Source organism: Oenanthe melanoleuca, chromosome 11 (genome assembly GCF_029582105.1).
Source record: "Oenanthe melanoleuca isolate GR-GAL-2019-014 chromosome 11, OMel1.0, whole genome shotgun sequence".
Taxonomy (NCBI): Eukaryota; Metazoa; Chordata; class Aves; order Passeriformes; family Muscicapidae; genus Oenanthe; species Oenanthe melanoleuca.
The window spans coordinates 2,106,559-2,133,562 of NC_079345.1; the positions used below are offsets into that span (position 1 = coordinate 2,106,559).

The 27,004-nt window shown below is 55.7% G+C and overlaps 1 protein-coding gene across 4 annotated transcripts; it reads left to right on the forward strand.

Annotated features, from left to right (window-relative positions):
* The first annotated feature begins 1,073 nt into the window (after positions 1 to 1,073).
* KIAA0513 (KIAA0513 ortholog) lies at positions 1,074 to 26,177 on the forward strand. 4 transcript variants are annotated; one of them, XM_056500952.1, is made up of 13 exons: positions 1,074 to 1,340; positions 15,992 to 16,469; positions 17,088 to 17,187; positions 17,600 to 17,673; positions 17,765 to 17,835; positions 18,330 to 18,537; positions 18,937 to 18,977; positions 19,445 to 19,523; positions 19,952 to 20,029; positions 21,523 to 21,552; positions 23,807 to 23,887; positions 24,139 to 24,233; positions 24,355 to 26,177. In XM_056500952.1, exons 2-13 carry the CDS (start codon positions 16,135 to 16,137, stop codon positions 24,402 to 24,404), a joined length of 1,242 nt encoding a protein of 413 aa, XP_056356927.1. In that variant the 5' UTR covers positions 1,074 to 1,340; positions 15,992 to 16,134; the 3' UTR covers positions 24,405 to 26,177. The 4 variants fall into 4 exon arrangements, with proteins under 4 accessions (XP_056356927.1, XP_056356929.1, XP_056356928.1 ...); XM_056500953.1 differs by lacking the exon at positions 1,074 to 1,340 and adding an exon at positions 10,400 to 10,590; XM_056500954.1 differs by lacking the exon at positions 21,523 to 21,552 and having other exon boundaries at positions 1,078 to 1,340.
* Positions 26,178 to 27,004: the final 827 nt, after the last annotated feature.

The following is a 27,004-nucleotide window of genomic DNA, read 5'->3' on the forward strand; positions in this document are numbered from 1 at the left end:
CCACTGCCCCGTGCATGGTGATGCTTTTAGTTTGGTGGGCAGGAGGAAACCTTGCTGAGACCCTTCATAAAAGATTGACAGGAATATCAAGCTGATATTAGATATTAGATATCCCATCTGATAGGAACACGAAGCTGATTTTAGGCATTTTTCAGCCAGCAGCTCCTGGGGGTGATGCCTCATTCAGTGGTCACTGAGCTGAGCTGCTCCATAAAACTCCTCACAACCCCTCCTTTGCTTCCACCTTCCCCGGGGCACGGTCCGTGCAAGCAGAGGCTTTTCCCAGCTCCAGGAAGCAGGATGACATTAAACCCAAAATGACCGTGCCGTGCATTCGAGTGAGGCTGCTCGGGCGCCTTTGCCTCCCCTGACGATGGAGGCAGTGGGAACTGCAGCACCATTAATTCCTTTCGCCTCCTGCGAGGTGTCGGCGCCTCTCCCCGTGCCTGGGAAGCGCCTCGGGTGCTCTGCTGTGTCCCTGGAATCTTCTGAGCAGCCTCAGTGCTGAAACTGGGGATGAATCCCAGAGCTGCAGGGGTTACAGGGAGCTCCAGGAGGGTCACCCCAACCCTGCATCCCGCAGCGTTTCCCTCTGGTTTGGAACCTTTTTGGGGTTCCTGGTGCAGGGTGAGGGGATGGAGCAGCTGCCAGGCTCCAAAGCTTTTCCAGCCTGGAGGAAAATCCGTGTTTTTTTGGGATGGGAAATGCTGCTCAGAGGACAATAAAGGTTATTAAATGTCAGGGAGAAATAAAGCCGCGTTTTTCCCAGACTTTTTCCTGTTTTCTCCCCTGGCTGTGCTGTTTGCAGGCGCTTTGTGCTCAGTGGGACATGGGGAGAAGCTCTCAGGGCACCCCAGTGAATCTGGATTTGGGGTGGGGGGTTACTGGGGTTACTCCTCGAGCATTTGGGGGTCCCAGGCACAGCTCAGGATCCTCCAGGCCCAGTCTGACTCAAGCACAGATTGAATGGGCTCATTCCTGGGCAGGGGCTGAAACAGCTTTGGGTTCCCGATGTGGGATGCACCCAAAGTGTCCCCAACGCTTTGCCAGGCTCAGGGTGGCAGTGACAGCCCCAGAGGCGGTGGCAGCAGCCCTGGTGGCCTCTGTCACAGCCCGGGTGGCTCTGCCAGGAGCACCAACAGGTATTTCCAGTCCTGTGGGCGGCACCCGGGGCCAGGGAAAAGCAGCGGGCGCATCCCTGCCCCGCCTTGTTTGGCTTTCCCTTTGTCACCCGGAGCTCGGATGAATCACCGACAGGGTGAATGCCGGCGGCAGTGTCGCTGTCACGCCAGGCTGTCCCCGCCCGGGGCTGGGCATCGCCGCTTCTGCAGGGAGCAAAGGTAAAAAGGGAATTTTGGGGCTCCCCTGGGAGCTGGTGGGTGCTGATCCCTCCTGGCAGAGCTGCTGGGAGGGAATTTCGGGAGCTGGATTGCAGCAGGGAGGTGTGGAATGGCTAAAGTTGGAAAGTTTGCTGTGGTTTGGAAAGTTTTCGGTGATTTTTTGGGTGGGTCTGGGGGTGGCTGTCATGAGATCCCGAATTGTGGCGTCTCTGCTGATCGCCCTCTGGGCTCGTCCTTGGCACTGCTGTGACACATCCGTCCCCTGGATTGTCCCTCGTGCTTTGGCAGATGGCTGGAGTGACAATTGCTGCCTCCAAAGGCGAGATTTGTAAATTCCTCCGTGGGCTGTTACCCGGCATGTGCTGGAGCTTTACACAAACAGAGTCACTGCTGGAGCTGGGAGGGAAACAACAACACACAAAACACTTCAGAGAGCCAGGGCAGCAGCTTGGGAGGGGAAAATCAGAGAAGGGACCTCAAGGAGCATCTTGTTCCACCCCACAGCTCAAAAAAAAAAAGCTCACTTGGTTTGGGTGGATTTGGTGTGTGTGTTAAAAAATTATCACTTAGGGGTGACTGGCACTGCCATCCCATCCCATCCCATCCCATCCCATCCCATCCCATCCCATCCCATCCCATCCCATCCCATCCCATCCCATCCCATCCCATCCCATCCCATCCCATCCCACCCCACTGGAAGGAGCTGCAGGACCTTGAGCTGAAGTTGCTTTCCACGCCTGGAATTAATTTAGTCACTCTTATTATTCTTGGTTATTTGCTCATGAATTTGGGAGATCTTTGTGCAAACCAATTAGGGATGGGATTCCCTGGGGATGGAGTGGTGGAGATTCCCTGTCTGGAAGTGCAGTGGTTGTCTTGTCCTCCCTGTCCCTGTCCCTTGCTGCTGACCAGGATCCAAAAAACCCTCTGGGATTGCAGAGAGGAGAGCAGGGAGGTGACATCTCAGGAGAGGATGGCTGAGGTGGCCAGCTCAGGGATCCAACCTTTGTCAGGATTTGGGAATAACAGCAGGGAAAGGGCACTGCTGTGCCTTAATCTGCACATTCCTGGGCTCTGTTCCCACGTGCTGGTGACCTTCCCTTCGCTGCTGTGGCCACCGGGGTGTCCTGAGCATCCTGTGCTTGTGTCCCAACGCTCTGGGGCTGCAGGGCTCCCAGCAGCTCCTCTCTGGGAGCACCACACTCTTCCCAGGAAAGATGCTGCAGATGGAGGTGATGCTCATCCCTGGTTTGGTGAAATAGAGCAGGAGAGGGGAGCAGGGACACAAGGGCTGAGCTGGAGGTGCCAGCAGCACCCAGGTGCCACCAGCAGCAGCACTGGGGGCTGGAGGGCAGCTGGGGGTGCTCAGAGGTTGGGTTTGTTGCCATTCCCTGTGAATCCCACTGTTTTACCCCAGCTCAGGTGGGTCCCACCATCCCGAGGCTGCTGCTCCGGGAGCTCCGTGTGCCACCACCCTGGGACACTGTGACATCACAGAGCTGTCACCTTTGTCCTCCCCACGGCTGCTCCTTGCCCTTCCCACTGCCTGCAATGGGGGGAGGGAGGAAAACCAACCTCCCTCCTCCCAGCTCCCGCTGCTGGGGCTCCACCGGTGATTTTCCTGGTTTTCCATGGACTGAGCCCCCCTGGAGCCCTTCCCCAGCTCCACGGGGACTTGCAGGCAGCCTCGATGGCTGCAGGTCCCTGTGGGTGTTCCTGGATCCAAACTTATCCAGGATTACTTGGAGGGGGAGCAGAGGGAGAGGAGCCCCATTCCTGCTGCTCCAGCCGTGTCTCCCTTTATAAACAGCTCCAGCTTTCCTTTTAGGAGAGATAAACCAGGTTTCCTTTTCAGTGGCACGGCTTGGCTGCAGATTCCAGGGAGGCTGAGGGTAATTACAACCCTTCCATGCTGAGCTGCTCTGACACTCGTGGCAGATGTTTGCTGGGGACACCCGGGCAGGGTTTTTCCTCCCCTGGAGGAATCAGCATCACAGAGGCGTGTGGCTGTGACAGCCTGTGGCAAACCCCCAGGTTTGTGTCCTCCTGACTGGGATCATCTGTGGGATGGCCTCAGGGAGGGCAGAGCATTCCCGGCTCCCAGCTCTGGAGGGGAATGTGGCTCTGGCATCTCTTGTGGGAATAACACACCGAGCTAACGTGGTTTGGGGCTTGCTTCCTCACCTGGGTGCCAGCTAGGATTTATGGGGGAAGCTGGAGGTCAGAGCAGGGTTTATCTCCTCCAGCTCTTCCCTTGTGTCTGGGTAAGGTGAGAAACCTCTGTTTTAAACCAAAGAACTCCTGTTTGTGTCTCACTGGCACTGAGGGAGGTTTTCCATGCCCAGGCTGGTGAGGTGTGGGATGCAGGGCTGGGACTGCAGGTGTCCCCTGTCCACAGACACCTCCATACACGAGGAGAAGGAAACTCTGGTGACTTCTGCATCAGAGCTTCAACCAGGACCAAGAAAAGATGAAGATTTTCCCAACAGTTGAGCAAACAGGGGCGCTCAGCATGGGAGGGTCCAACTTAATGCCATAAACAAGATTGGATTAGGAGGGATTTGCAGAGGGTCAGTCTGGAAGAGCGGCTTATTTAGGTTTTTAGCAGCTGTGTCACAACCATCCGTGGTGTGGCAACGCCTGGTTGCGTTGTGCTGCTGTTGGTGCTGGGTTTGAGGGCTCGGGGAGCAGCTCCGGGGCTGGGAGGGGCTCTGGAGCACAGACCAGCACCAGCAACTCGGCATCTTCCTTGTCTTGGGAGGCTGAACCACATCTTTGAGCCCATGAGACGGTGGAGGGTGAGTATCCTTTGGGGCTTGGGTGGTTTCCTCTTGGGGGTCTTTTTAATGTAAATTAACTCATCCTTGTGCAAGGGTGATGATGTTGAAGCCTCTTGTTGCCCTGTCCCTCTCCAGGTGCTTTGGCTGTGCTGGCACAGCCCTGCCCAGGGGAGCTGCCCCTCTCTTGGCTTGGGGTCAGCCTGGCCCTGTGGTGCTGCAGGGCTGGGGTTTGGGGTTTTTATCACAGCTGTTATCTCGTTTCCCCCAGCCTTGCTCTGCTCTCGTTCCTCACAGCAGGATTTTACACCAGGGTGGGCAGCACTGGCTCCTCTGCAGTGACCAGGGACAGGACCAGGAGGGGCTGGAGCTGTGCCAGAGCAGGTTTGGGGTGGATCTCAGGGAAAGATTCTTACCCCAGAGAGTGCTGGGCACTGCCCAGGGAATGAGCACAGCCCAGGGAACGGGCACAGCCCAGGGAACGGGCACAGCCCAGGGAACGGGCACAGCTCAGGGAATGGGCACAGCCCAGGGATCAGGCACAGCCCAGGGAATGGGCACAGCCCAGGGAATGGGCACAGCCCAGGGAACGGGCACAGCCCAGGGAATGAGCACAGCCCAGGGAATGGGCACAGCCCAGGGAATGGGCACAGCCCAGGGAACGGGCACAGCCCAGGGAATGAGCACAGCCCAGGGAATGGGCACAGCCCAGGGAATGGGCACAGCCCAGGGAACGGGCACAGCCCAGGGAATGAGCACAGCCCAGGGAATGGGCACAGCCCAGGGAATGGGCACAGCTCAGGGAACAGGCACAGCCCAGGGATCAGGCACAGCCCAGGGAATGGGTACAGCCCAGGGAACGGGCACAGCCCAGGGAATGGGCACAGCCCAGGGAACAGCCCAGGGAATGAGCACAGCCCAGGGAATGGGCACAGCCCAGGGATCAGGCACAGCCCAGGGAACGGGCACAGCCCAGGGAATGAGCACAGCTCAGGGAATGGGCACAGCCCAGGGAACAGCCCAGGGAATGAGCACAGCCCAGGGAACGGGCACAGCCCAGGGAATGGGCACAGCTCAGGGAATGGGCACAGCCCAGGGAACAGCCCAGGGAATGGGCACAGCCCAGGGAACGGGCACAGCCCAGGGAATGAGCACAGCCCAGGGAATGGGCACAGCCCAGGGAACGGGCACAGCCCAGGGAACGGGCACAGCCCAGGGAACGGGCACAGCCCAGGGAACGGGCACAGCCCAGGGAATGAGCACAGCCCAGGGAATGGGCACAGCCCAGGGATCAGGCACAGCCCAGGGAATGGGCACAGCTCAGGGAATGGGTACAGCCCAGGGAATGAGCACAGCTCAGGGAATGGGCACAGCCCAGGGAATGGGCACAGCCCAGGGAACGGGCACAGCTCAGGGAATGGGCACAGCTCAGGGAATGGGCACAGCCCAGGGAACGAGCACAGCTCAGGGAATGGGCACAGCCCAGGGAATGGGTACAGCCCAGGGAATGAGCACAGCTCAGGGAATGGGCACAGCCCAGGGAATGGGCACAGCCCAGGGAACGGGCACAGCTCAGGGAATGGGCACAGCTCAGGGAATGGGCACAGCCCAGGGAACGAGCACAGCTCAGGGAATGGGTACAGCCCAGGGAATGGGCACAGCTCAGGGAATGAGCACAGCCCAGGGAATGGGCACAGCCCAGGGATCAGGCACAGCCCAGGGAACGGGCACAGCTCAGGGAATGGGCACAGCCCAGGGATCAGGCACAGCCCAGGGATCAGGCACAGCCCAGAGAATGAGCACAGCTCAGGGAACGGGCACAGCCTCAAGGCTGCCAGAGCTCCAGGAGCCTTTGGGCACTGCCAGGCACAGGGTGGGATTGTTGGGGTGTCTGGGCAGGGGCACACAGGGACAAGATGATCATTTCCAACTCAGGACATTGTGTGACTCTGGGATCCTTCTGTCTCCAAACCCTGGCTCATTCCTGGCTCTGCCAGCTCCTCCCTTGGCCCTTGTGCTGATCCTGCTGCTCAGGGTGTGAGGCAAAAAAGTTACCCAATACTTCAGTAACTTCCTCAAAATGTGCTTCCCCTGCTTCTCCATCATTTGCTATTCCATCACTCTGGGCTCCATTGCTCACGCCGGCCAAACCGCTGCTCTGGGCTCCATTACTAATGCCTGTGTTGCCTTTTTACACATAATGAGCATGGAGGAGGGACAGGCACCGCCCCTTTAACCAAATATGGGCATGGGGGACTCAGAACATGCCCCCTTTTACCAAATATGGCATGGGGAGTGGCAGGCCCCACCCCTTTTACCAAATATGGCATAGATAAGGACCACCCAGGAATTTGGGGCTCAATTCAGGGATTTTGGGTAACATTGGGATGTTCTGAGGGAATTTTGGGGGGGTTTGGGGCAAAATCTGAGGCTAAATTCAGGGTTTTGGGTAAAATTAGGGTGTCCTGAGTTGATTTTTGGGGTGAATTTTGGTGGATTTTGGGGTTTCCCAGGGGAATTTTGGGAAGGTTTGGGTGGATTTTGGGGTGAACCCAGTGGATTTTGGAGTGTCCCAGGTGAATTTGGGGGATTTTGGGTAGAAATTTGGGTTAAATTTGGGGGTTGGGGTAAAATTGGGGTATTCCAAGTGGATTTTTGGGGTGATTTGGGTGGAATTGAAAAAAAAACCTCAAACTCCGCCCCCAAAATTTAAAAAATTCTCAAAAATCCCCGAAAAACTAAAAAAAATTCCAAAAAATCTTTTCAAAATCCCTTAAAAAACTGCTAAAACAACCTTAAAAACTTTCCAAAAAAAAGCCAAAAAAACCAATTTAAATTCCTGCCTGCCGATCGATTGCTCTGGGTTCGATTAGTGCTGTCTGCAATCGATTGCTCTGTGATTGATTTTTAATGCCTGGATCGGCAAACAGCACTAATCGATCGTCAGGCATCACCAATCGAATCCAGATCAATCGATCGACAGTCGTGATTAATCGATCTCAGAGCGATCGATTGGCAGGCAGGACTTTAAAGGATTTTTAGGTGTTTTTGGAGGGATTCTAAGGTTGTTTTAGCATTTTTTTAAGGGATTTTGAAAAGTTTTTTTAAATTTTTTTTAGTTTCTTGGGGATTTTTGAGGATTTTTAATTTTTTTTTTGAGGGGTTGAGGGTTTTTGAAAGTTTTTTTTTTTATGATTTTTAGGGGGGTTTTTAAGTGGAATTTTGGGGGTTTTTGCTTTTTTTTTTTTTTTTTTTTTTTGTTCTGGGTTATTTTTTGCAGTTTTGAAAGGGGTTTTGGGGTGCTGTGGAGAGTTTTTAAGGTTGTTTTAGATTATTTTTAATAGATTTTGAAATAGGCGAAATAGGGGAAATAGGGGGAAATAGGGGGAAATAGGGGGAAATAGGGGGAATGGGGAAAATAGGGGGAAATAGGGGGAAAATAGGGGAAAATAGGGGTAAATAGGGGGAATAGGGGAAAATAGGGGAAAATAGGGGAAATAGGGGAGATAAGGGAAAATAGGGGAAATAGGGAAAAATAAATAGGGGAAATAGGGCGCTGGTGGTGTGTGACAGGCACAGCCACCCCCAGAGCCTTTCCCTGCAGGAACATTCACTGTCCCAGTTTTTGGGGGCACCACCATGGAGTGAGGGTGAATAACCCACCCTGAGCCTGGGTTCTGCCTCCCTGGCAGTCGTGGGGTGGATGCTCCCCCAGTCCCTGGTGAGCAGCCTGGGGCTTCTCCTTTCTTTGTTAACATGAAGAATTCCCAGCCAGGATTGTGAGTTGAGGTGGAGGAGGCACAAAATTTCATAGATCCATGGAATTTTAGGTTTAGGGTGGAAGGGACCTTAAAGCTCATCCAGTTCCACCCTGTGCCGTGGGCAGGGACACCTTCCACTGTCCCAGGCTGCTCCAAGCCCTGTCCAACCTGGTCTGGGACACTTCCAAGTGCCAGGAATTTGTGTTCTCCCAGGATTTCCACCTGCCATGCTCCAAACCCGGGGTCAGCAGCAGAATAAACACATAAAAACAAACAAAAAAAGGCCAGGCATCCACGAGAGAACCCAACCAGTAAAAATTGGGGGAGGCACCAAAACCCTCCCCATGGTGTCATATCCAAACTGGGGAGCTGGGGGTGTTTATTCCATGTCACTTGCAATTCCTGAAGTCTGGCTTAATTATAACAATCACCCTGAGCAGACAGTCGATTAGGGATGCTCTGGCTTTCTGCTGAGCTCAAGTGTTGTGTCACAGGCACTGCTGTTCCCTCCGTGGGCTGGTGATGACACCGAGGGGACAATGAGCAATTTCACACTAATTGGCATCGTTTGAGCTCTCCTGACGAGAATGCTCCGTGGCAGGAGTGACTCACTCATCTCCTGCACTGAAAACCACACAATTCAAGCTTTGGATTCTTTCCCAAGGCTGCCCTTGAGCAGCAGCACTCAGGTTGGGCAGGGATGCTGCATTTCCCAGCAGCGTTTCCCTGGGATCACACTGTTTGCTGCTCATTGGCACCTCCAGCGAGGCAGGATGTGGTTCTTCCAGGTTTTTGCTCTTCTTGGGGGTCAGAGTAGGACTGCAGGTGCTCCAGGGTGTGCTGGGCCAGCAATTCCTGTCTCCCTGTCCATGGGGATGCACAGAGCTGGGCTCTGCTCAGGCTTGGGGTGATGCTGGGGCAGGGAGGATAAGCAGGACCAGGGATTCTGTGCTGATGTGGGGGTTTCCAGCCTCCTCTCTCCATCAGGGGCTGTTGCTCCCCAAAATCCTCAGAGAGACCCTTTTGGGCACTGCCTGGCTCCTTTTGGGAGGGCTGAGGTGCCCTGGAGGGCTTGGTGGCCTCCTCTCCAAGCTCATTTGCCTCTCTTTGTATCAAATATTCCCCAAAATTTCCCCCCAGGCACGTAACCCCCTGTCCCTCTGGGCCATCCCTCCCAGGGGCTCAGCCTTGTCCTGTTTCCCATCTCTTGCCATGAAACCCTTGAAGTTTCTCTCCAGGGAGAAGCCAGACCCCAGCACTGCCCCTGGAGTGGGCAGCAATTCCCTGAGCTCTGCCTTGTCCTGGTGCTGCTCCCACCCACTTCCCCCTCCCCACTGGGGTTTTCCCCTCCTCTGATCTCACCTGACACTTTTTCCCCCCCGAGTGCCTCACCTGGGGAAAAGCAGAGCAGATAATTCACAAACCTGGGAAGGCCTAAAAAACAGCTAAAGGTGAGGAAAAGAGCTGAAAAATCCCCCTTTGATGGGGATCCTGCCTAGTGTTGTTTAATATTCCAGATGTCAGGGTGCAGAGGGGCTTGGACAAGGAATTTTGGGCTGCAGAATCCCCCTTTTAGGGAAATCCCACCTTATCCTAATTAATATTTGGGATATCTGCATGAGCAGGTAGTTAGGCTGTTTTGGGCTCCTCATTGATGGGAATTCCTTGTTTTAGTTTGTGTTTGGGATATCTGCATGTGCCAGGATTGAGGCTGTTTTGGGCTGGAGAATTCCTTTTTAATGTGAACCCTGGATTATTTTGCTCAATATCCTAGATGTCAGGATGCAGAGGGCCTTGGACAGGCTGCTTTGGGCTGGAAAATCCCTCTGTTATGGGAATCCCACCTCATTAGGGTAAATATTTGGGATATCTGCATGTGCCAGGACTGAAGCTGCTTTGGGCTGGAAAATTCCTCTTTAATGTGAACCCTGAACTATTTTGTTCAATATCCCAGATGTCATGGTGCACAGGGGCTTGGATGAGCTGTTTTGGGCTGGGAAATCCCTTTTTGATGGGGACCCCACCTTATTTGACTTAATATTTTAAATATCTGCATGTGCAGGGATTTAAGATGATTTGCTCCCCCTTTTGACAGCGACCCCACGGTATTTTACTTGATATTTTGGATAGCTGCATGTTCAGGGACTTAAGAAGTTTTGCTCCCCCTTTTGATGAGGACCCCACCTTATTTTAGTTGATATTTTGGATATTTGCATGTGCAGGCAGTTAAGGTGTTTTGCTCCCCCTTTTGTTGGGGATATTTTGGTTGATATTTTGGATATTTGCCAGTGCAGCTACTTAGTCTGGAGAACTCCCCCTCTGATGGGAATCCTAATTTCTCTTAACATTCCCGGGCGCACAGGGGCTGTTTTTGGGAGGACGATGCGGGGTATGGGAATCCCTCAAAGGGCAAAACGCTGTCCCTGTGCTGCAGGGTGACATCCCACGGGTGACATCCCACGGGTGACACGGCACGGGTGACACCCCGCGAGCTTTTCCCGGCGCTTTTCCCGGAGCCGGCGCTGTGCGCGCAGAGCGCTGTGATGCTCCGGAGCTCCGCAGGGAGGGAGGGACGGACGGACGGACGGAGGGAAGGAGGGAGGGACGGAGGGAGCGCAGCGCCCCCGCGTCGCCTCCATCGCCCGTTCCCCGGCGTGCTGGCCACGCCGGCCACCCCCGGGCCGGATGCTGCTGCGAGGCTCCTGGCTGCAGGTAAAAAACGAGGGGTGAAGGGAGGGAGGGTGGGGATGGCGCTGTGACCCCGTCTGGGGCTTCAATCCATCCTCTGTCCCCATCTCCCGCTGGCAGGTGACACCCCGGTTTTTTATCCAGCTGTCTTTAAGCTCAGGGGGACACATCCATCCTCCCCGGTGTCCCCAGGCTCCGTCAGCCCCAGGTTTCGCTCTCAGAACCGGCTGCATCCCCAACCCCTCCGAGGGGCTGGGGGATTCCCATTTCCCGTGGGAATGAGGGTGGTCGGGGCAGGGAACCCCCCCCCGGGTGTGCTTTTCGTTTCCAAAATACAGCCTGGTGTGGCCCCCGGAAGGAATTCTTTTTTTGCCAGGTAAAAATGGGAATTGCAGGATAATTTTGCCCCATCTGGGGGCTCCCTGGGGATGTGGCCGTGGCCGGGGGGGTGTGGGAGCTGTGCTGCTGGGAAGGGTGAAAGGAGAAACCGCTGCTCGCCGCAAAAACCCGGCTTGCGCAGCTCAGGTCTATTCAAGAGACATTTAATTCTCCTCGCAAGTGCAGGCGAATGGGGAGCTGCCATCTGGTGTCTGATGGCAGCGGGGGGAAAGGAAAAGGCTCTCAGGGAAGCGGGGCAAGCTGGGAGCTCGCCGGGCTTCGGATTCCCTGGGAATGGCTCCGGTTTAAGGGCTGGGTGATGGTTTTGTCTGCGCCCCGTGTGAGGTAAAGGCAGGTTTGGGAAGGGGAAGGGTCCGCCTGGGAGGCAGGGAGAGGAGATGATGCTGGGGGAAAGATCCTCTAGATTTACATCACATGCCAAAAACGCTCCCGATTTAGGGATGGGGATCCCGGTGGCGGCTCAGGATGGGCTGGAGCTGACTCTGCACGCACGGGCTGTGTGCGGTGTCTGCCCCACCTGTGCCAGCCCAGCCGAGCACCGCCCCCAGGTACCCCCCTGGCAGGTAGGGGATGATTTTGGGAATTCCAGAGCTGGAGCCTCCCTGGCAGAGCCCGGGACGGGCGAGCCCAGCCAGGAGGAGTTTCGGCTCTCCAGATGTGTTTAAACCAGGAGGTTTGTGTGTTTAAATTCACCGGGGTGCTCGGGAGGGGGGTGAGCGCGGTACCTCTGGATTTAGGGTGAGTTTGGGGATCTGGCACTCCCCGGAGCCGTGACCCCGCTGCCGGCGTGTTCTGCCCGGGGCAGGGACACGGGGGAACAAGACTGACCAGTTCCCGGGGAGGAAACAGGCTGTTCCCTCTCGGCACACGGAGTTTTCCTTGGCAGGCACTCAGCCGTGCCCTTGCAGAGCCCGGCTTGGCACCGACCCGTGGGTGCAGTGCAGGTGGGTGCCAGGGCAGCGCCAGCACCGGCAGCAAGGTGGAATTCCCGTGCCAGGGTGGATTTCAGCCCCAAAAATCTGGGAATTTCAGCCCCAAAATCTGGGAATTCCAGCCCAAAAAATCCTGGGAATTTCCGCCCCAAAATCTTGGGAATCTTATGACTCAAACCCCCAGGAATTCTGGTCCTGAAAACCTGGGGATTCCAAGCTTAGAACTCTCTGAATTTCAGCCTGAAAATCTTGGGAGTTTCATCCCCAGACCCTGGGAATTTTAAGCCCCAAACCTGGGAATTTCAGCCTCAAACCCTATGAATTTCAGCCCCAAAATCTTGGGAATTTTAAGCCCCAGACCCTGGGAATTTCAGCCCCAAAACTCTGGGAATTTCAGCCCCCAAATCCTTGGAATTTTAAGATCCAAATCCTGGGAATTTTAAGACCCAAATCCTGGGAATTCCTGCCTCAAAACCCCAGGAAATATGGCCCCAAAAACCTGGAAATTTTTGCCTCAAAATCCTGGAATACCCAGCCCTGAACACCGGGAATTTCAGTCCCCAAATCCTGGGAATTTCAGCCCCCTAATCGTGGGAATTTTAAGACCCATACCCTGGGAATTCCTGCCCCAAACCCCCAGGAATTCTGGCCCCAAAACCTCGAAATTTTGGCCTCAAAAATTCTCTCAAAAAAGGGAGGATTTCCACGGAGGGCTGCAGCGTGGAGAAGTGCCAGCAGTGAGCAGTGGCACCCTGCCAGTCCCTCAGCAGTGGTGACACCCCTGTGTGTGCCCTGCTCCGGGGCTGCCTCCTCTGCAGGGCACCAGCACACGGGCTGGGAGAAGGCAGCAAAACTCCGACCCCTTTTTCACAAAATAAAAAACAACTTGTCACCTGGCAGAGCTGGGATGTGCTGAAATCACCTGTGCTGCAGCACAGGGCACAAACCCTGCCCTGGCCTGGCACAGCAGCGGGATGCAGGCAGCCCTTGGCTCTCTGCAGAGCTCCTGGCTGTGCCCAAAGCAGCAGAACTGTCCCCTCTGGGCTGCCAGGACGAGTCCTGCATGAACATCGATTGTGGCTTTTCCCTTTTCCCAGAGCTGAACGTTCTCAGAGATCCTGCACTCCGTGTCTTGGTGCCAGACTGCAGGCATGGGGCTACCAGGAGGCAGCCAGAGGTTTCTTTGCTTTAATTACAGTGTTTAGTCATCCCTGACAGCTCCAGGCTGGAGCACCATCTCCGTGCAGGATGCAGGGAGTGTGGGTTTGAGCACTGTCATCATGTGGGATGCCACCCACCCCCGAGCTGATAACAGGGATTATCTCAGTTTGTCATCCAGCTCTGGGGACAGGCTGAGAGCATTGGGACGCTGTGGTTGGAGAGAGAGGAGAGCTGGGACACAGCTCGGCCAAATCCTGCTCCCCTCTGGGATTTCCAAACTGGGATTGGATCCCATTTCCCAGGTGTGGATTGCTGAGGCCCCACAGCAAACCTGACCTCAGCACCTGGGAAAAGCCCCGAGGGGAAACTCAGTGCAGGGCTTAGGGATGCTGGGAGATCCAGCCAGGAATGCTGGATTCAAGGGCAGGTCATGGAGAAAAGCTGCTTGCACACATAAGCAGCTATAGTTGAATCATTCACATCTACCCCAGCATTTCTTTTTAGTAAAGTCAGGCATTTTCCAAAATTTGAGGGCATCATGGGTTTCCTGTGGCATTCCCATGTGTGGCTTCAGCACATTCCTGGCTGATATTCCTGGGCTGGTCTCCACCTGTCTGGTTGAGCTTCATGGTTAAAGTCAGCCCAGGAACTGCTGAATTCCAGGATGATGCTGAAGCTCGTGATGTTGTATCAAGGCTCCCAAGCAGCCTAAAAGTCCCTTTTTATTCCAGAACCCTCATTTCCTCTCAAACTTGACCCGTTCAGGACTGGGACCTGCCTGGGCAGTGATGGGATGTGCAGCTGTGCTGAAGTCTGTGAGTGAGCAGTGCCACCTGTGGGACCTGAGGCTCTTGTTTGATATTCTGGCTATTCCTTCCCTGGATTTATTCTGCTGGAGCAACGAGCAAGTTGTGGAGTGAGGACAGGGTTTTGCAGCTGGTTTTGGTTTTGAAGCTCCTCTGGGCTCTGTGCTGAGAGCCCAACCCCTCTGGAGGTGCCTGGGAAACCTGGGCACCTCCAGCAGCTGCCAACACCTTGGAACACTTCACTCAAGGGCAGAGCTTTACCATGAGCTGGGCAGTGAGGGATTAAATATTTTCCATCCCTCTGAGCAGGATGCATTCCCTGGGGCTCCCGGGCTGAACTCCAAGTCCTCTCTCCCGGAGGGTCATGGGGCAAGCTGAGCCTCCCCACCCTCACAGGGAATAATTCCTTCCCAATATCCCATCTAACCCCGTCCTCTGGCAGTGGGAACCATTCCCTGTGTCCTGTCACTCCGTGCCTATATCCAAAGCCCCTCTCCAGCTCTCCTGGAGCCCCTCTAGGCACTGAGCTCTCCCTGGAACCTCCTCTCCATCGGTGCCAAAAGGGACTTTGCAGCTGCTGTGGGAGTGGGAAGGGCTGGGGGCAGAGGGATGGATGGATGGATGATGGATGGATGGATGATGGATGGATGGGTGGGTGGATGGATGGATGGATGGATGATGGATGGACAGATGGATGGATGGACAGATGGATGGGTGTCCCTGGAGCTGGAGGGGTGGTTTGGGATGGCTCCCACTGCCAGGGACACGGAGCCAGGCTGCAGCTGGCTGGATCCCCGTGGGAACACGGCCAGTCCTTGCTGTGCTGCAGCCTTGGGCTGCTCCTCTCCCAGGAGCCGAGCTCTGCACAGCTGCTGGAGTGCAGCAGTGTCCCTGCAGCTCCTGGGAGCCAGCTTTAGGTGTGTGGGAGCCAGGGGGCTCAGGTGAGGGAGGCTGGGGCAGCACAAGGTTCTGCCACCCAAGGTGACTTTTCTTTCTGTCCCTGCTGTCTCTGGGGACAAGCTTTTCCAGCCACTCGAGCAGTTGTGTTTCTCTCACTGTCCCATGTCCCAAAGGGTCCCTGGAGAGGAGGAGGAGGAGGGGGATGCTGCTGGAAGAGTGGCTGCTCCTGCAGCCCAGGGGTTGTTTTCCCGCCGTGCTGTGCTCGGTGAAATGTCAGATTTGGTTTCAGTTTGAGCTCCTGTTGGTCTGAGGGGCTGGACATTGTCCTTTGGGGGATTTTTGCTCTGGGGGTGGGTGCCTGTGCCCTGGGATCAGTTCTCTGGAAGGCAGCAGGGCTGTGTTAGTGTTGCTGTCGTGCTGCCCTGGGTTTGTCACTGTTCACTGTCACCTGTGCTGCTGTCCCTGCTCCTGTGCCACCCTGTGCCCGGTGCTGCTGGGTTTCAGACACTAATTCACCATCTCCTGGGGCAGGAACACCCTCACTGGGTACATCAGTGACTGTCTGACACAGGGGCAGCTCCAGGGTGGTCCCTTCTTTGCCTCTTGTGCTGCAGCACTGTCCAGGATGGGAATGTCCATCCATCCCCATCCCTGTGCTCTCTGTACCTCCTTTGCAGGACCTTTGCAATCTGGGGTGCCAAACCCCCTTAACTGCAGTCCAGAGCTCTGCATCCTCATCCCATCCCAGTTTCTGTCGTGTCCAGCATCCCCTCTCCATTCCCAGCTAAGTCCCAGTGTTAAACCCCAGGATGCTCCAGCCCAGAGGTGATCCCATTTCCAAACGGGGTCAGACAGACCCGTGAGCAGAGAGACAGCAGGGACAGGAGGATGGCAGGGCTGCCCTGGAGAGCCACCAGTGTCCTGCCAGCTGCTGGCTCCTGCCAGCACAGTTTTGCCCATCAGGCCACGAGATGTCACATCCCAAATGTGACATATGGAGCTGAGGCTCCAGTGTCCCTTTTCTGGGCTAAAGGGTGGAAAACCCTCTCGAGCAGTGCTGAAAGCACATGAGGATTCCATGGGATTGCTGATTCACGTGGCTGGGGGAGAGGAGCCAGCTCTGTGTGTCCCTCCCCTGGGGACATCATGGGTGGTGGCCTTGCCCAGGGTCCACGGTGGTGGTTCCTGTGGTCCTGTCCTCACTTTTGTCCTCCTTGTGCCTTTCAGATGTCCTGTGGTAACCTGTTGTCCCCCAGGAGCTCCTGCCTGCCTTAGCCAGCATCCTGCCAGCCATGGCCTCAACGCCCCAGTGAGGAGCAAGAGGACCAGGAGCCGGTGTCCCCAGCCCTGCCACATCCCCTGGGAGAGCCATGGAGGCCCCTCTGGACGTGCCCGTGGGGAACCTCATAGACTTTGACCCCGAGCCACCCGCCTGCGCCCCCTCAGCTGCTCCCGCCGCTCCCGGCGACACCGGCCAGCCGGGGGACACGGGGCACGAGGTGGCGGCGGAGGAGAGCGATGCCACCGAGTCTGCAGACAGCGAGAACGACATGGGGGACTCCCCCCAGCACTGGGGGGGCCCCCGCCGCTCCTCCTCCAACGAGTCCTTCTCCTCCGGCCACAGCGCGGAGCCGGCGCGGGACCAGGCCGCGGCCGAGCGCCGCGAGTTCATGCGGAGTTACGTGGAGAAAATCTTCACCGGGGGGTGAGCAGCGGTGCCCCGGGGATGGGGCTGGGTCTGGCTGCTTTCCCACCCCGGCAGCAGCAGTTTGTGGCAGTGCTGGGGGGGCTGTGGCTTTTCCTTGCACCCCTCTCCTGGCCGCATCCCAGCTCATCTCCCAGCCCTTCTTCTCTCTCCACTCCCACGCCACGGGCTCGCTGTCCCCATCTCCCCACTGATCACAGAAATTCCAGTGGCTCACACGTGCCCCCGTGGCAGCCCCTGGCTGTGCCCCCAGCCCTGCAGCCCCAGCTCCTGATCTCCAGAGCTCCGCGGCTCCGTGTCAGGCTGGATGCAGCAACTGGAGCGTGAGGAGCAGCAACAGGGCTTGTTTTTGCTCTGGGGCTCCCTGCCTGTCTCTGGAGCTCAGTTTCTGCTCTTGCTGTCCTTGGCTCTTCCCTTCTCCCTCTGCCTGTGCTTTCCCTCCTGCCAGGGAGGAAGAAAAGAGCAGCACAAGGCGAGGGATGACAGAATGGATGCTGCTCTCCTCCTCTTCCTCCAGCCCCGCAGCACCGGGATGCTGATGCCAAAGGGATGTTGGGGGGTGCAGGTCACATCCTTGGCTTTAATGATGTTTTTTTTTTTAATTTTTCCCTGTTCCAGAGAGGATTTGGACCAGGAGGAGAAGGCCAGGTTTGGGGAGCTGTGCAGCAGCGAGAACGGGAAGGGCAGGGAGTGGTTTGCGAGATATGTGAGCGCCCAGGTGAGTGGTGGGGAGGCAGCAGGGATCCTGCACTGATCCTCCTGGAACAGCCTCAGGCCAGGGCGGTTTATTTATATCCCAAAGAAGTATTTTTGGAAGGCAGGAACTCAAGGAAAGAGAGGAACCACAGCAGAGGGAGATACAGGAGCGGATAAATGCATTTTGAGCAGTTAAATACACCCTTGGTGCAATGTGGGAGAGAATTCACTCATTTTATTTAAAATTAAACCCCACCAGCACTCAGACACATCCTATTCCCTAAATAAAATATAAATAAATAACTCAGACAGGCACAGTGCTGTCTCTGAGGGGGATACCCAGCCATGAGTGCTCTTTCCCCTGCCCATGGTGGGTGGTCCTGGGGCTGAGGCTGTTCCTGCTGCTGTGCTGAGCCCTGGCTCTGTCCCTGCAGCGCTGCAACTCCAAGTGTGTCTCAGAGCAGACCTTCTACCGCCTGATGCAGTCCTTCGCCCTCGTGCTCTTTGAGTAAGTCCTGGGGGCTTGGTGGTGACCCCCCAAAGGCCCTGGGGGCAGAGCTGCGCTTGGGTGTCCTCACTGAGTCCCCCCTCTGTGCCAGGTGTCACCAGATGGACGATTTCAGCCCTGCCAAGAACCTCATGACCATGTGTTTCACCTATTACTACATAGGTAAGGGAACTGCAAACCTGTGGAGCTCTGAAGTGTGTCCTGTGCATGGGAAGGGTGTTGGAGGGGTGGCAAAGAACCCAGAATCCCTGCAAACCTGGCAGAACTCCTGGCTGGGGGGGTGATGCTGCTTTGTCCTTGCTTCCAACCAGGAATATTTGCATGTGACACCCCCCAGATTATCCCAGTCCATGGGGTGGGATGTGAACACCCCATGCCAGAATCACCTTGGTTTATTGTTTGATGTGTAGTGGCTGCTCCTCCATGGGGAACTGGATTTTTTATCCAAAATGGGAGCGGGGAGAATAGAAATAGAAATAGAAATAGAAATAGAAATAGAAATAGAAATAGAAATAATAGAAATAGAAATACAACCCTACAGGAGCTGGGATGGGGTCTTGGGTGTTTTCATCTCCTGGTGGTGCATTGTGGAGCTGGGTGCAGGTCCCCAGGAGCTGGCAGCACTCACCACTGAGTTCCTGGCACATTTTCCCCAGGGAAACCTCACTCTCTGCCCCTGGAGGCCAAGGAGAAGCCCACGGGCAGCATCGACTCGTACCTGAAGTCAGCGAACACCTGGCTGGCTGAGAAGAAGGACATTGCAGAGAGGCTGCTGAAAAACACCTCAGCCAAGACTGAGAACGTCAAGGGCTTTTTTGGGGGCCTGGAAACCAAACTGAAGGGTCCTGCCACCAAAAAGAGCGAGTGGGTACCACTCCCTGGGGTGGGCAGGCACCCCTGACCAAGCTGGGGGTGTAGGGCCACCATGGGGCTGCCATGGCCATGAGAGGTGACTCCAGCCTGTCCCATGCTTTAGTCACTGTCACCTCATGGCCTGGGAGTCCTGTTTCCCTTGGCCATTGTCCTAATTCCTCCTAATTTGTCTCAAAACCGAGACAGCCATGTGACCTTCTCATGATCTTCTGCACCATCTCTGTGCTGGGTCCCAGGGGAGGGATGTCTCTGTCTCTTTGTCACCTTTCTGGCCCTGGGGATGGTGGCATGGGATCAGGGGGTCTTTCAACTGAGGTTCCCTTTGCCAGGGGCCATGGGCTGTTGGGGGGACAGGATTTTTGGAGCTGACATTGATTTTTTGTGCCACAGTGAAAGTGAAGACAAACCAAAGGAGAAGCTGAAGAAGACGGGTGAGTGCAGCAGCAGAGCTGAAATAGGAATGGCCAAGGCAGCCCTGGGGAAGGAGAGAGGGTTGGAAATGCTGGAATGCCTCGGGGCTGGGTTTGGAATTCCAGTCAAGCCTCTTGTTCTGTGGGGATCTTGTTCTCAGTGTCACAGGCTGCAGAGGTTTGGGCACCCATTGCCTCTGAGCTTTGGGGGTGCACCAGTCCCCCCCAGTACCTGTGTGAGCTCCCAGACCAGCAGTCCAGTCCCCCCAGGATCCTGCTGGGACATCCCTGCCTTGAACAGGGCTGATCCCTGCCCTCCAAGGGCTCTCAGAGCTCCTGTCCCATTGCTGTGGATGTGTAGAGGATGTGTTTGGTTTGCAAACCCTCCCAGCTGCTCAGCCACCAGACAGGGAGGGGGCACAAAATCCACACGTGGGTGGGAAGGTGGGAGTCCCCAGATGCTGCTGTGTGACTGTGTGTCCCCACAGTGTCCCTGCAGAGCCCAGAGGAGGAGAAGAAAGGGGAGAAGATTTACCTGTACATGCACCTCAAGCAGCAGCCCATCTGGTAAAGCCCAGGGCGAGCTGGCTCCTGCCTGGGGGGGGGTTTGTCCTGCTGGCCACATGTCCCCAGATGTCCCCAGGTGTCCCTAACAGAGCTGGCCTTAGCTTTGGCACGTCCCTTGTGCTAACCAAAGGGCTGGTCCAGAAATCTGCCAGGTTTGCTTGGCCCATCCTGACCCTTGGGATGACTCAGGGTGAGATTGTGGAATCCTGGAATGGTTTGGGTTGGAAGGGACCTTAAAGCTCATCCCATTGCACCCCATCCATGGGCAGGGACACCTTCCACCATCCCAGGCTGCTCCAAACCCCATCCAACCTGGCCTTGGACGCTTCCAGGGATCCAGGAGCAGCCACAGCTTCTCTGGGCACCCTGTGGCTCCTAATGATAAATCCCAGATTGGCCATTCCCAACATCTCCCTCCCTCCCTGCAGGCACAACCTCCGCTTCTGGAACGCCGCCTTCTTCGACGCCGTGCACTGCGAGCGCAGGAAGAGATCCCCCACCACCAGGTAGGGCATGTCCCGACCTGGGACAGCAACAGGGGACTCCCCGTCCCCCCCAGCCCCCCAGGATGCTCCTCCCAACAGCCCTGAGCTTGTCCAGCCCTGGGGAAATGCTCTGCTTTCCATCCCTGACTGGGAGCACTGGGGTGGGTGAGATGTGCAGCCTGGTAGGGGTTTGGGAGCAGGAAGGTTTTCTTGCTCTTCGTGCAGCATTTTTGGAGGATCCAAGCCCTATAGACGTGCCCAGAAATCGCAGCCAGGGCTCAGGCTGTTGGTGCTGAGTTTGCAGCAGGTCTGGGAGGTGCTGGGTGCCATCAGGAGGGTGTAGTGGATGGAGGGCATGTCCCAGGAGGGACAACCTGCAGCCAGCAAGGAGAGAAGCTGGGGATGGTGGCACTGCCAGCCCTGAAAACTGTGATAAACCTGCCAGAGAAGGGGCTGCTCTTGTTGGGGGGTGCAGAAGAGGGTGAGACACTCGCCAAGCTTGTGCCCAACTCCTGCTCCAGCCTGGAGCTGTGTCTTTCCAGTCACTCTCTCCTCTCCTGTGGCAGTTTCCCACCCCCAGGCAGCTCCTCCCGCTGTCTGTGCAGTGCCCTGAGGCTCTGAGCCCTCGGGGTGGAATCACCGGGCTGGAGCAGCCCTTTTGAACAGCCAGCCCTGCTCTGTGTCCTCCCCAAACCCCGAGCTCAGCCGCAGCAGCCCTGGCTCTCACCCTGGGCTGCTGTGCCAGGCTCAGCTCACGGATCAATCCCTGCTTTCCCCTTATTGCTTTCCTCTTTTTTTTTCTCCCAAGCAAGCACAGGAAGAGCCTATTGAGCAGCAGTGTAACCATAACTGCATTTGCTTTGATTAAGCCCCAAATTAGCAGCAGCAAATGCCTCACAAGGACAGACGCCAGCGGCAGCTGCTCCCTGCTCCCAGTGCCTTTCCCAATTAATCTGATGGCTGAGTCTGCCTCGGCTGCAGGAGCGAGCCTGAGTGACAAAGGAGCTTTGGGAGCTGCAGCCTGGAGCATCCTGAGGGTTTTGGGGGGTTTGGGAGGTGCTGGTGACCCCCCCGAGTCCTCTGGAGAGGATGCAGGATGCTTACACTGGGCTGGGATGCTGCGTGCGGGCTGAGGATGGAAATCCCTGAAGGGAGGATTGGAATTTGGGATTCCAGCTCGGTCCCCGGCCATGGCAGATGTCCAGAAGGTCCGTGGGGACGGGGTTGAGGCCACCTCTGTGGTGGGGTGACCAGGACATCTCTGGGCTGGCCGGGCTTTGTCCTCCCGGGGCTGCAGCGAGACCTGGCGAGGTTTTTCCTCCTCTGGGTGGGGAGGGCAGGGGAGGGGGGGCAAGGAATCAGAACTAAACTCCTCTTTTTCTCTCTCTTTCCTCTCTCTCTGCCTCTAACAACCTTCTTCCGTCTCTTCTTCTCTCCGTTCCCCTCCATCCCTCTGTCTTGCATGATCTTTTCACGCGCCACTTTTGTCGGCCCCGTTTCTGCCGCCGCTCCAGAGGGAACACTGGGGAGGAAGAGGAGAAGAGGTGTGTCTGTCCCTGTCCTTCCTGAGCGTCCCCAGGCTCCCTTCAGCTCCACATCCTGCCCTGGGGAGGGGGGGATGTGTTTTGGGGGGCTCTGCAAGGCCCTTTCTCCACGGAGGGGGAGGTTTGAGCGTGAGCATCGCCTTCCCCAAGGGCCAGAGGGGTTTGGATTGACTCCTCTTTCATGTGGTTCTTAAAAAAGGAGCCTGAATGGTTTCAAGCTGTGATATTTCACCGGGAGCATCCCTGTGGGCAGGTTTTGGACACGAACTGAGTCTCTTTGTTGAATAAAGCATCCCCCTCTCCTGTCCTTCCTGCTTGCTCCTGGCTTCTGCTGCCACTTAGAGGTGCTGGGGATCCTTTGCCAGCTGGAAAAGCTGGTCCTTTCCTGTTTTTAATGTGCTTTTCTGCTGCCATCCCTTAGCAAAATTAGAATTGCAGATGGGGGCTTGCATGTCACAATTGGGAGCATGTCCTTGGGGCCACGAGCTGCTGTTGGGGCAGGGGAACAGTCACTGCCCTCTTGGAGTGTGGGATCTGGGAGCAAATCCCTCCAGGTGATGGCATCAGCAAGAGGGTGAGGATTTTTGGAAGCCTGGCAGTGAATTTTCTGTGTGGCTGAGGAATGTCCTGGCCAAGGAATGGTGTAAATGTCACTGCTGGGGTTTGCTGTGTGTGGGGAAATGCTGCTGCTGCTGGAAGAGGAGAGAGCTGAAGGAGAGCTCTCAGCACTTCCAGGCACAGCAAGGCTTCCCTGGATACCCCAAAATACAGCCCCACACCCCAGGGGGTTCCTCACCCCTGTGCCTGCCCTGCTGGGCCAGTGTGAGGATCAAAGGCTTTGAGTGGAGCCACATGTGGGTTTTCTCCTTTCCCAGGCATTCCCAGAAACATGGTCAATTTTTTTTTTTGGGGCACTTTCATAATGTTTTTTTCTCCCTTCTTCCTCCCTCCAAAACATAAAAGGGCAGGAAAAAAAGAGTTACAAACATGCTTCTTCTGTAAGTGAGCCAGTGGGGTCTGTGAAGTTTTGCTTCCAGATTTCAAAGCCCCTTAATTCGATTCTTCCCCTCTCCTTTCAGCCTCTGCATTTGACTGTGGGTTTTATTTGCTGTCCTAAGCTTTATCTGAGAGAAATTACACCTTCTTTTCTTTAAAAAAACCAAATCCCCAGGAACATATTGTGTGCATTTCCAGAGCCCTATAAACAATGAGCTGGTGGCTGGAGGCTCAGCTCAGCAGCTCTGCACATTTGGGGATTTAGTGGGGACTGGCTCGTTTTGTGGGGTCAGCCTGGCTGAGCACCCACCCTCTTCCAGTTCAGCCACACTGGGGCTGAGCCAACCTCCCCGAATTTTGGGTGAGACCCCTTCTATCCCAGTTTGCACCCAGCACAGCTCTCCCCTCCTGCTTGACATTCTGGCCAGCTACAAGTGTCTGTTCCTCTCCTGGTGTTCTCCTCTTCCTTCTCCTCCACTTTTCTTCTGCCTATCCCTGTTTCTCCTCGCTTTTCCTCCTCTCTTCCTTGGCTGTAACCTCACCTGGTTCTCGGGAAGGGGCTGGCTTCACCGTGGAGCTGTAGTTTCCCTGGCATGCATGCACTGAGCCCAGCTGCCACCACCCCAAGTGACATCCCTGTGGCACAGGCTTTATTCCCAGGGTGGGGGCTCTGCCACTGCCTAGAGCTTAATCCCCTCCATCCCTTAAGGTGATGCTGCAGTTGCAGGGAGCTGCAGTGGAGCTGAGGCATCCTCAGGGCACCGCTGGGATTTTGGCCCGTGGGGAGGGGTGTGGGAGCTCCTGCCCCATTGGAGGGTGAGGTATGTTTGGGATTTGGGGAGTGGAGCCTTGCTGCAGGTGGGGGACAGGTGCCTGGTGTCCCCCTGTCCCCCTCCCAGGCTGGGGGGCTGCAGCAGAGCCCTGCTGGGATGGCCATGCCCTGCTTCCTCCTGGTGCCCACCGTGGCACTGAGGTGAGCTCTGTGCTGGAGGGATTGATGCTATTTTTAGCTCTTAATCAGGGCCTTTCCAGGCAAAGCCGAGGTTCAGTAAGGCTTTTCCTGAGGTTTCTCTTGCTTTGCTCCAGGCCGAGAGCTCTGCAGATGCATCCATGTTCTGAGCTCATCCAGCACCACATCCAGGTGCTCTCGGTGCCTTCCTGTCCTCCAGCCACGTGGCCCAGGGTGGGAGGAAGCAGACAGGGGGTCCTGAGGGGACAGTGGTGACAGAGTGGTGCCAGACTGGCTCGTTCCTTGCAGGGAGAAGTGGTGCCACATGACGCAGGAGGAGCGCGACGACAGCCTGCGCTTCAACGAGAACATCACCTTCGGGCAGCTGGGGTGAGCAGGGCAGGGGGGCACCCCTGGGGACACCTGCCAGGTGTTCCTCTGCTGGGGAAAAACCCTTATGGAGCACAGGATCTTTGATCTTCTCCCTGGGACCTGCTCCTGCCCCTTCTGTTGAGTATCTGAGGGGATCGAGCATCATGCCAGTGCCCACAGCAAGGGGCCGTGGGGAGGGAGAGGAAGGTGGGGGGAAGAAGGGGCAGCCTGGCCATTCTCTCAGCCAGAGCATCTCTGTCCTCCCTCAGCACCTTCATCCACAACATGCTGGCCTTTGGCCTCAGCAAGAAACTCTGCAGTGACTTCCTGAAGAAGCAGGCGACCATCGGCAACTTGGATGAAGGTAGGGGAGAGCGCAGGGGATGTGCAGTTTTCCTTTTCTTTCTTCCTGGGATTCTGGAGGGATGGAGCGTGGATGGGATGGTTCAGCAGCTTCCCTGAGCCCTTTTCTCTCTCCTCCCCAGAGCAATACAAGCTGCTCAGTGACCACATCGAGCAGATGGCCACGGAGTAGCCGCCTGGCCGGCACGTGGTGGTGGAGAGACGGCGGCCGGACAGGTGGGAGGGGAGAGGAACCCACCTCCGGGGCTACCTGAGGCTGAAGCTGGGCTACCTACAAACCAAACCACACACACGAGCTGCAATAAAACCTGCATGATCGTCCTCCAAACTCTAGAGCTGCCTCAGGGCAGCCTGTAGACATAGGAGCCAAGCAGCCCCCACCCTCGCCAGACCCTCCCGCCTCTATTTTCGGAGTAGACAGTCCCAAAAGCGAATTTTGTTGGTTAAAATGAAAACAGAACGCAAGGGGCAAGAAGGAAGAGTGCAGCCCCCAGGTGCTGTGTCTGCAGCCCCCCAGGAAAGGCTGGTGAGGTGTCTGGTGGTGAATCCAGAGGTATCCAAGGTTCCCTTTCCCTGCTGCTGTCCCCTCACTGATGCTGGAGCTGCACCAAGGATGCAGGAGGTGATGGCAGGGACCACAGCCAGGAGCTTCAGGTTGTGTGGTGTCACCAGGGATGTCACCACTGGCTGGGGACACGGGCAGGGCCTTGCTGGGGGCAGAAGTGGGGCTGGCAAAGCGCTGCTGCCACCCTGGGTGCACAGCTCCTTGGCAGCTGGAGGGAAATCCTTCCCTTGGGGAGCCTCCCCTGTGCTGCCTGTGTGGTTGGTACCTCTGGGCAGAGACACAGCAGTTTGCTCCATATCATTAGCCTGGATCAGTAGGAAAAAAGCCATGGGCAGGATTGAGGGCAGAGGAGCTCTGCTGCCGTGGGAGGAGATGATAAAACCCCTCATCCCTCTCCCTGCTGCCCTCTCAGTGTCGGGATGCTGCTGCATTGTGACATTTCCCAAAGCCTCCTGGCGTCCTGTGGCAGTGGATTAATTGTCCTCCTTCCCCAGGCTGCTCCTCTCTGCCCTCTCCCTCGCCAGCTCTTCGCTCCAGCTGCTCATCCATCAAACCTGAAATTGCCCTGTCTAAAGGACATCTCCTCTTCTGCTCCAGGGCTGCTGTTTCAGCCCTTGGACCTTGGCATGGTGTTTGCAGAGAGGCTGGGGACTTGGGGACACTGCTGGGGACTTGGGGACACTGCTGGGGACTTGGGGACACTGCTGGGGACACAGGGACATCGCTGCTCCCCTCTGCAAGGAGCAGCCCACAGGGGCAGAAACCCCCAGCCCTGCCCAGCCAAGGGTCCAACAGAGTCTCACCCTACAAACATCATCCTAGAACACAAGTCCAGGTTAAAATCAATCCATTTTCCCTGTGCTGCCAGCTGTATCCCATAGGAAATAGCATAAAAGGATATTTTTTTCCATGTAGATTCTGGTGTCAGTTCCAGGCATCAAGGTGATACTTTTACCTAAGCTGGGCTTCCCTTGCTGCTGGGGATGGGATCCATGCTGGGTCTGTAGGAAGGATGAATCCAGCACCAATTTTTCCTTGGCCATTCCAAAACCTGGACAGAGTTACTGGAGAAGGGTTTTTGTTGGGGTCAGGGGCTGATGTTGGTCCCTCATCCCAATAAAAAACTTCCTGCTGGATAAAAAGTGCTGGACCATGAGCAGCTCAGCATCCTGGAGCATCCCATCCCCATGAACTTCCCTGTCTCTGCCTCCACTCAGGTCTTTCCCAAATCTTCCTTCATTTCTTTATTATTATTATTATTATTGTTATTTTTTCCAACATGAAAAGAGAAGTTCAGCGCTGAAGTATAAATATATTATTTGCATGTGTATTTTTCTATAAAAACAATTAAAATCCAATAAAAAATAGCCATGAACCCTCCTCGACTGGGACTCTGTGAAGGATGGAGTGTGTGAGAGAGAGACTGGAATAAATTATCTTCAAAATGAATTTTTTTTTTTTGCTCAATTGTTGATGTGTGTTTTAAACAGATGGATTTTCTCCACGCTGCCTGATCGACCTCAGAGGTCCCTGGTGCCCCTGCCAGCTTCTCCCTTTTGATAATTTATTTTTTAATAGAGAAAAATTGTTGCACCTTTTACAGAGATGTTCGCATTTGCCCTGGAGCCAGAGAGGCACATGAAGGAGATTTAATTTTTATTTTCTTTTCCCTTGTGCTCTGCCTCTGAGCTGACAGCAGAGCTGGGATCCTGCTCTGGCCTCGGGACATTTGATTTCAGTGTATTTAAAAATCAATTACTTGGTATTATCTTATTAAAAAAAAATGTTCCCTTAGGTTAACAGGCTGGGAATGTCACATTCCACCCAGGATTCAGAGTCCACGTCCCCTCAGGTCTCTGTGTGGCCAAGCTGAGCCTGTTCCTTGTCCTGCAGAGCTGGTTTCTCTCTTGGTAGCCACATTTCTCTTAGGAAGGAGCTTTCCCTGCTCCTTGTTTTTATTTCATTACCCCCCAGTGCAGGAGGGAAAGCCACCAGCCCCAAAGCTTGGCTCTTTTCCCTGCTCAGCTATGGAAAACAAGGAGCCTGGGATCAGTGTTGTTCCCCCCACCTGCTGAATTCCTTATCAGCTGCTGTGCCTGATAAGTGTGTGTGTGTAAGAAAGGAGGGGTTTGTTCCTGAGCTATTTGCCCAGCTCCAGGTGCCCTTTGCAGTGGGTGCCCCCTGGCACCTCCCTGTTCCTGGCTTTG

Coding starts and splice junctions, on each gene's coding strand:
- KIAA0513 (XM_056500952.1), top strand. CDS start 16,135: ATGGAGGCCCCTCTGGACGTGCCCGTGGGGAACCTCATAGACTTTGAC. Junction 17,674..17,764: donor TTCGCCCTCGTGCTCTTTGA/GTAAGTCCTGGG, acceptor CCTCTGTGCCAG/GTGTCACCAGATGGACGATT. Junction 21,553..23,806: donor GGGGAGGAAGAGGAGAAGAG/GTGTGTCTGTCC, acceptor CGTTCCTTGCAG/GGAGAAGTGGTGCCACATGA.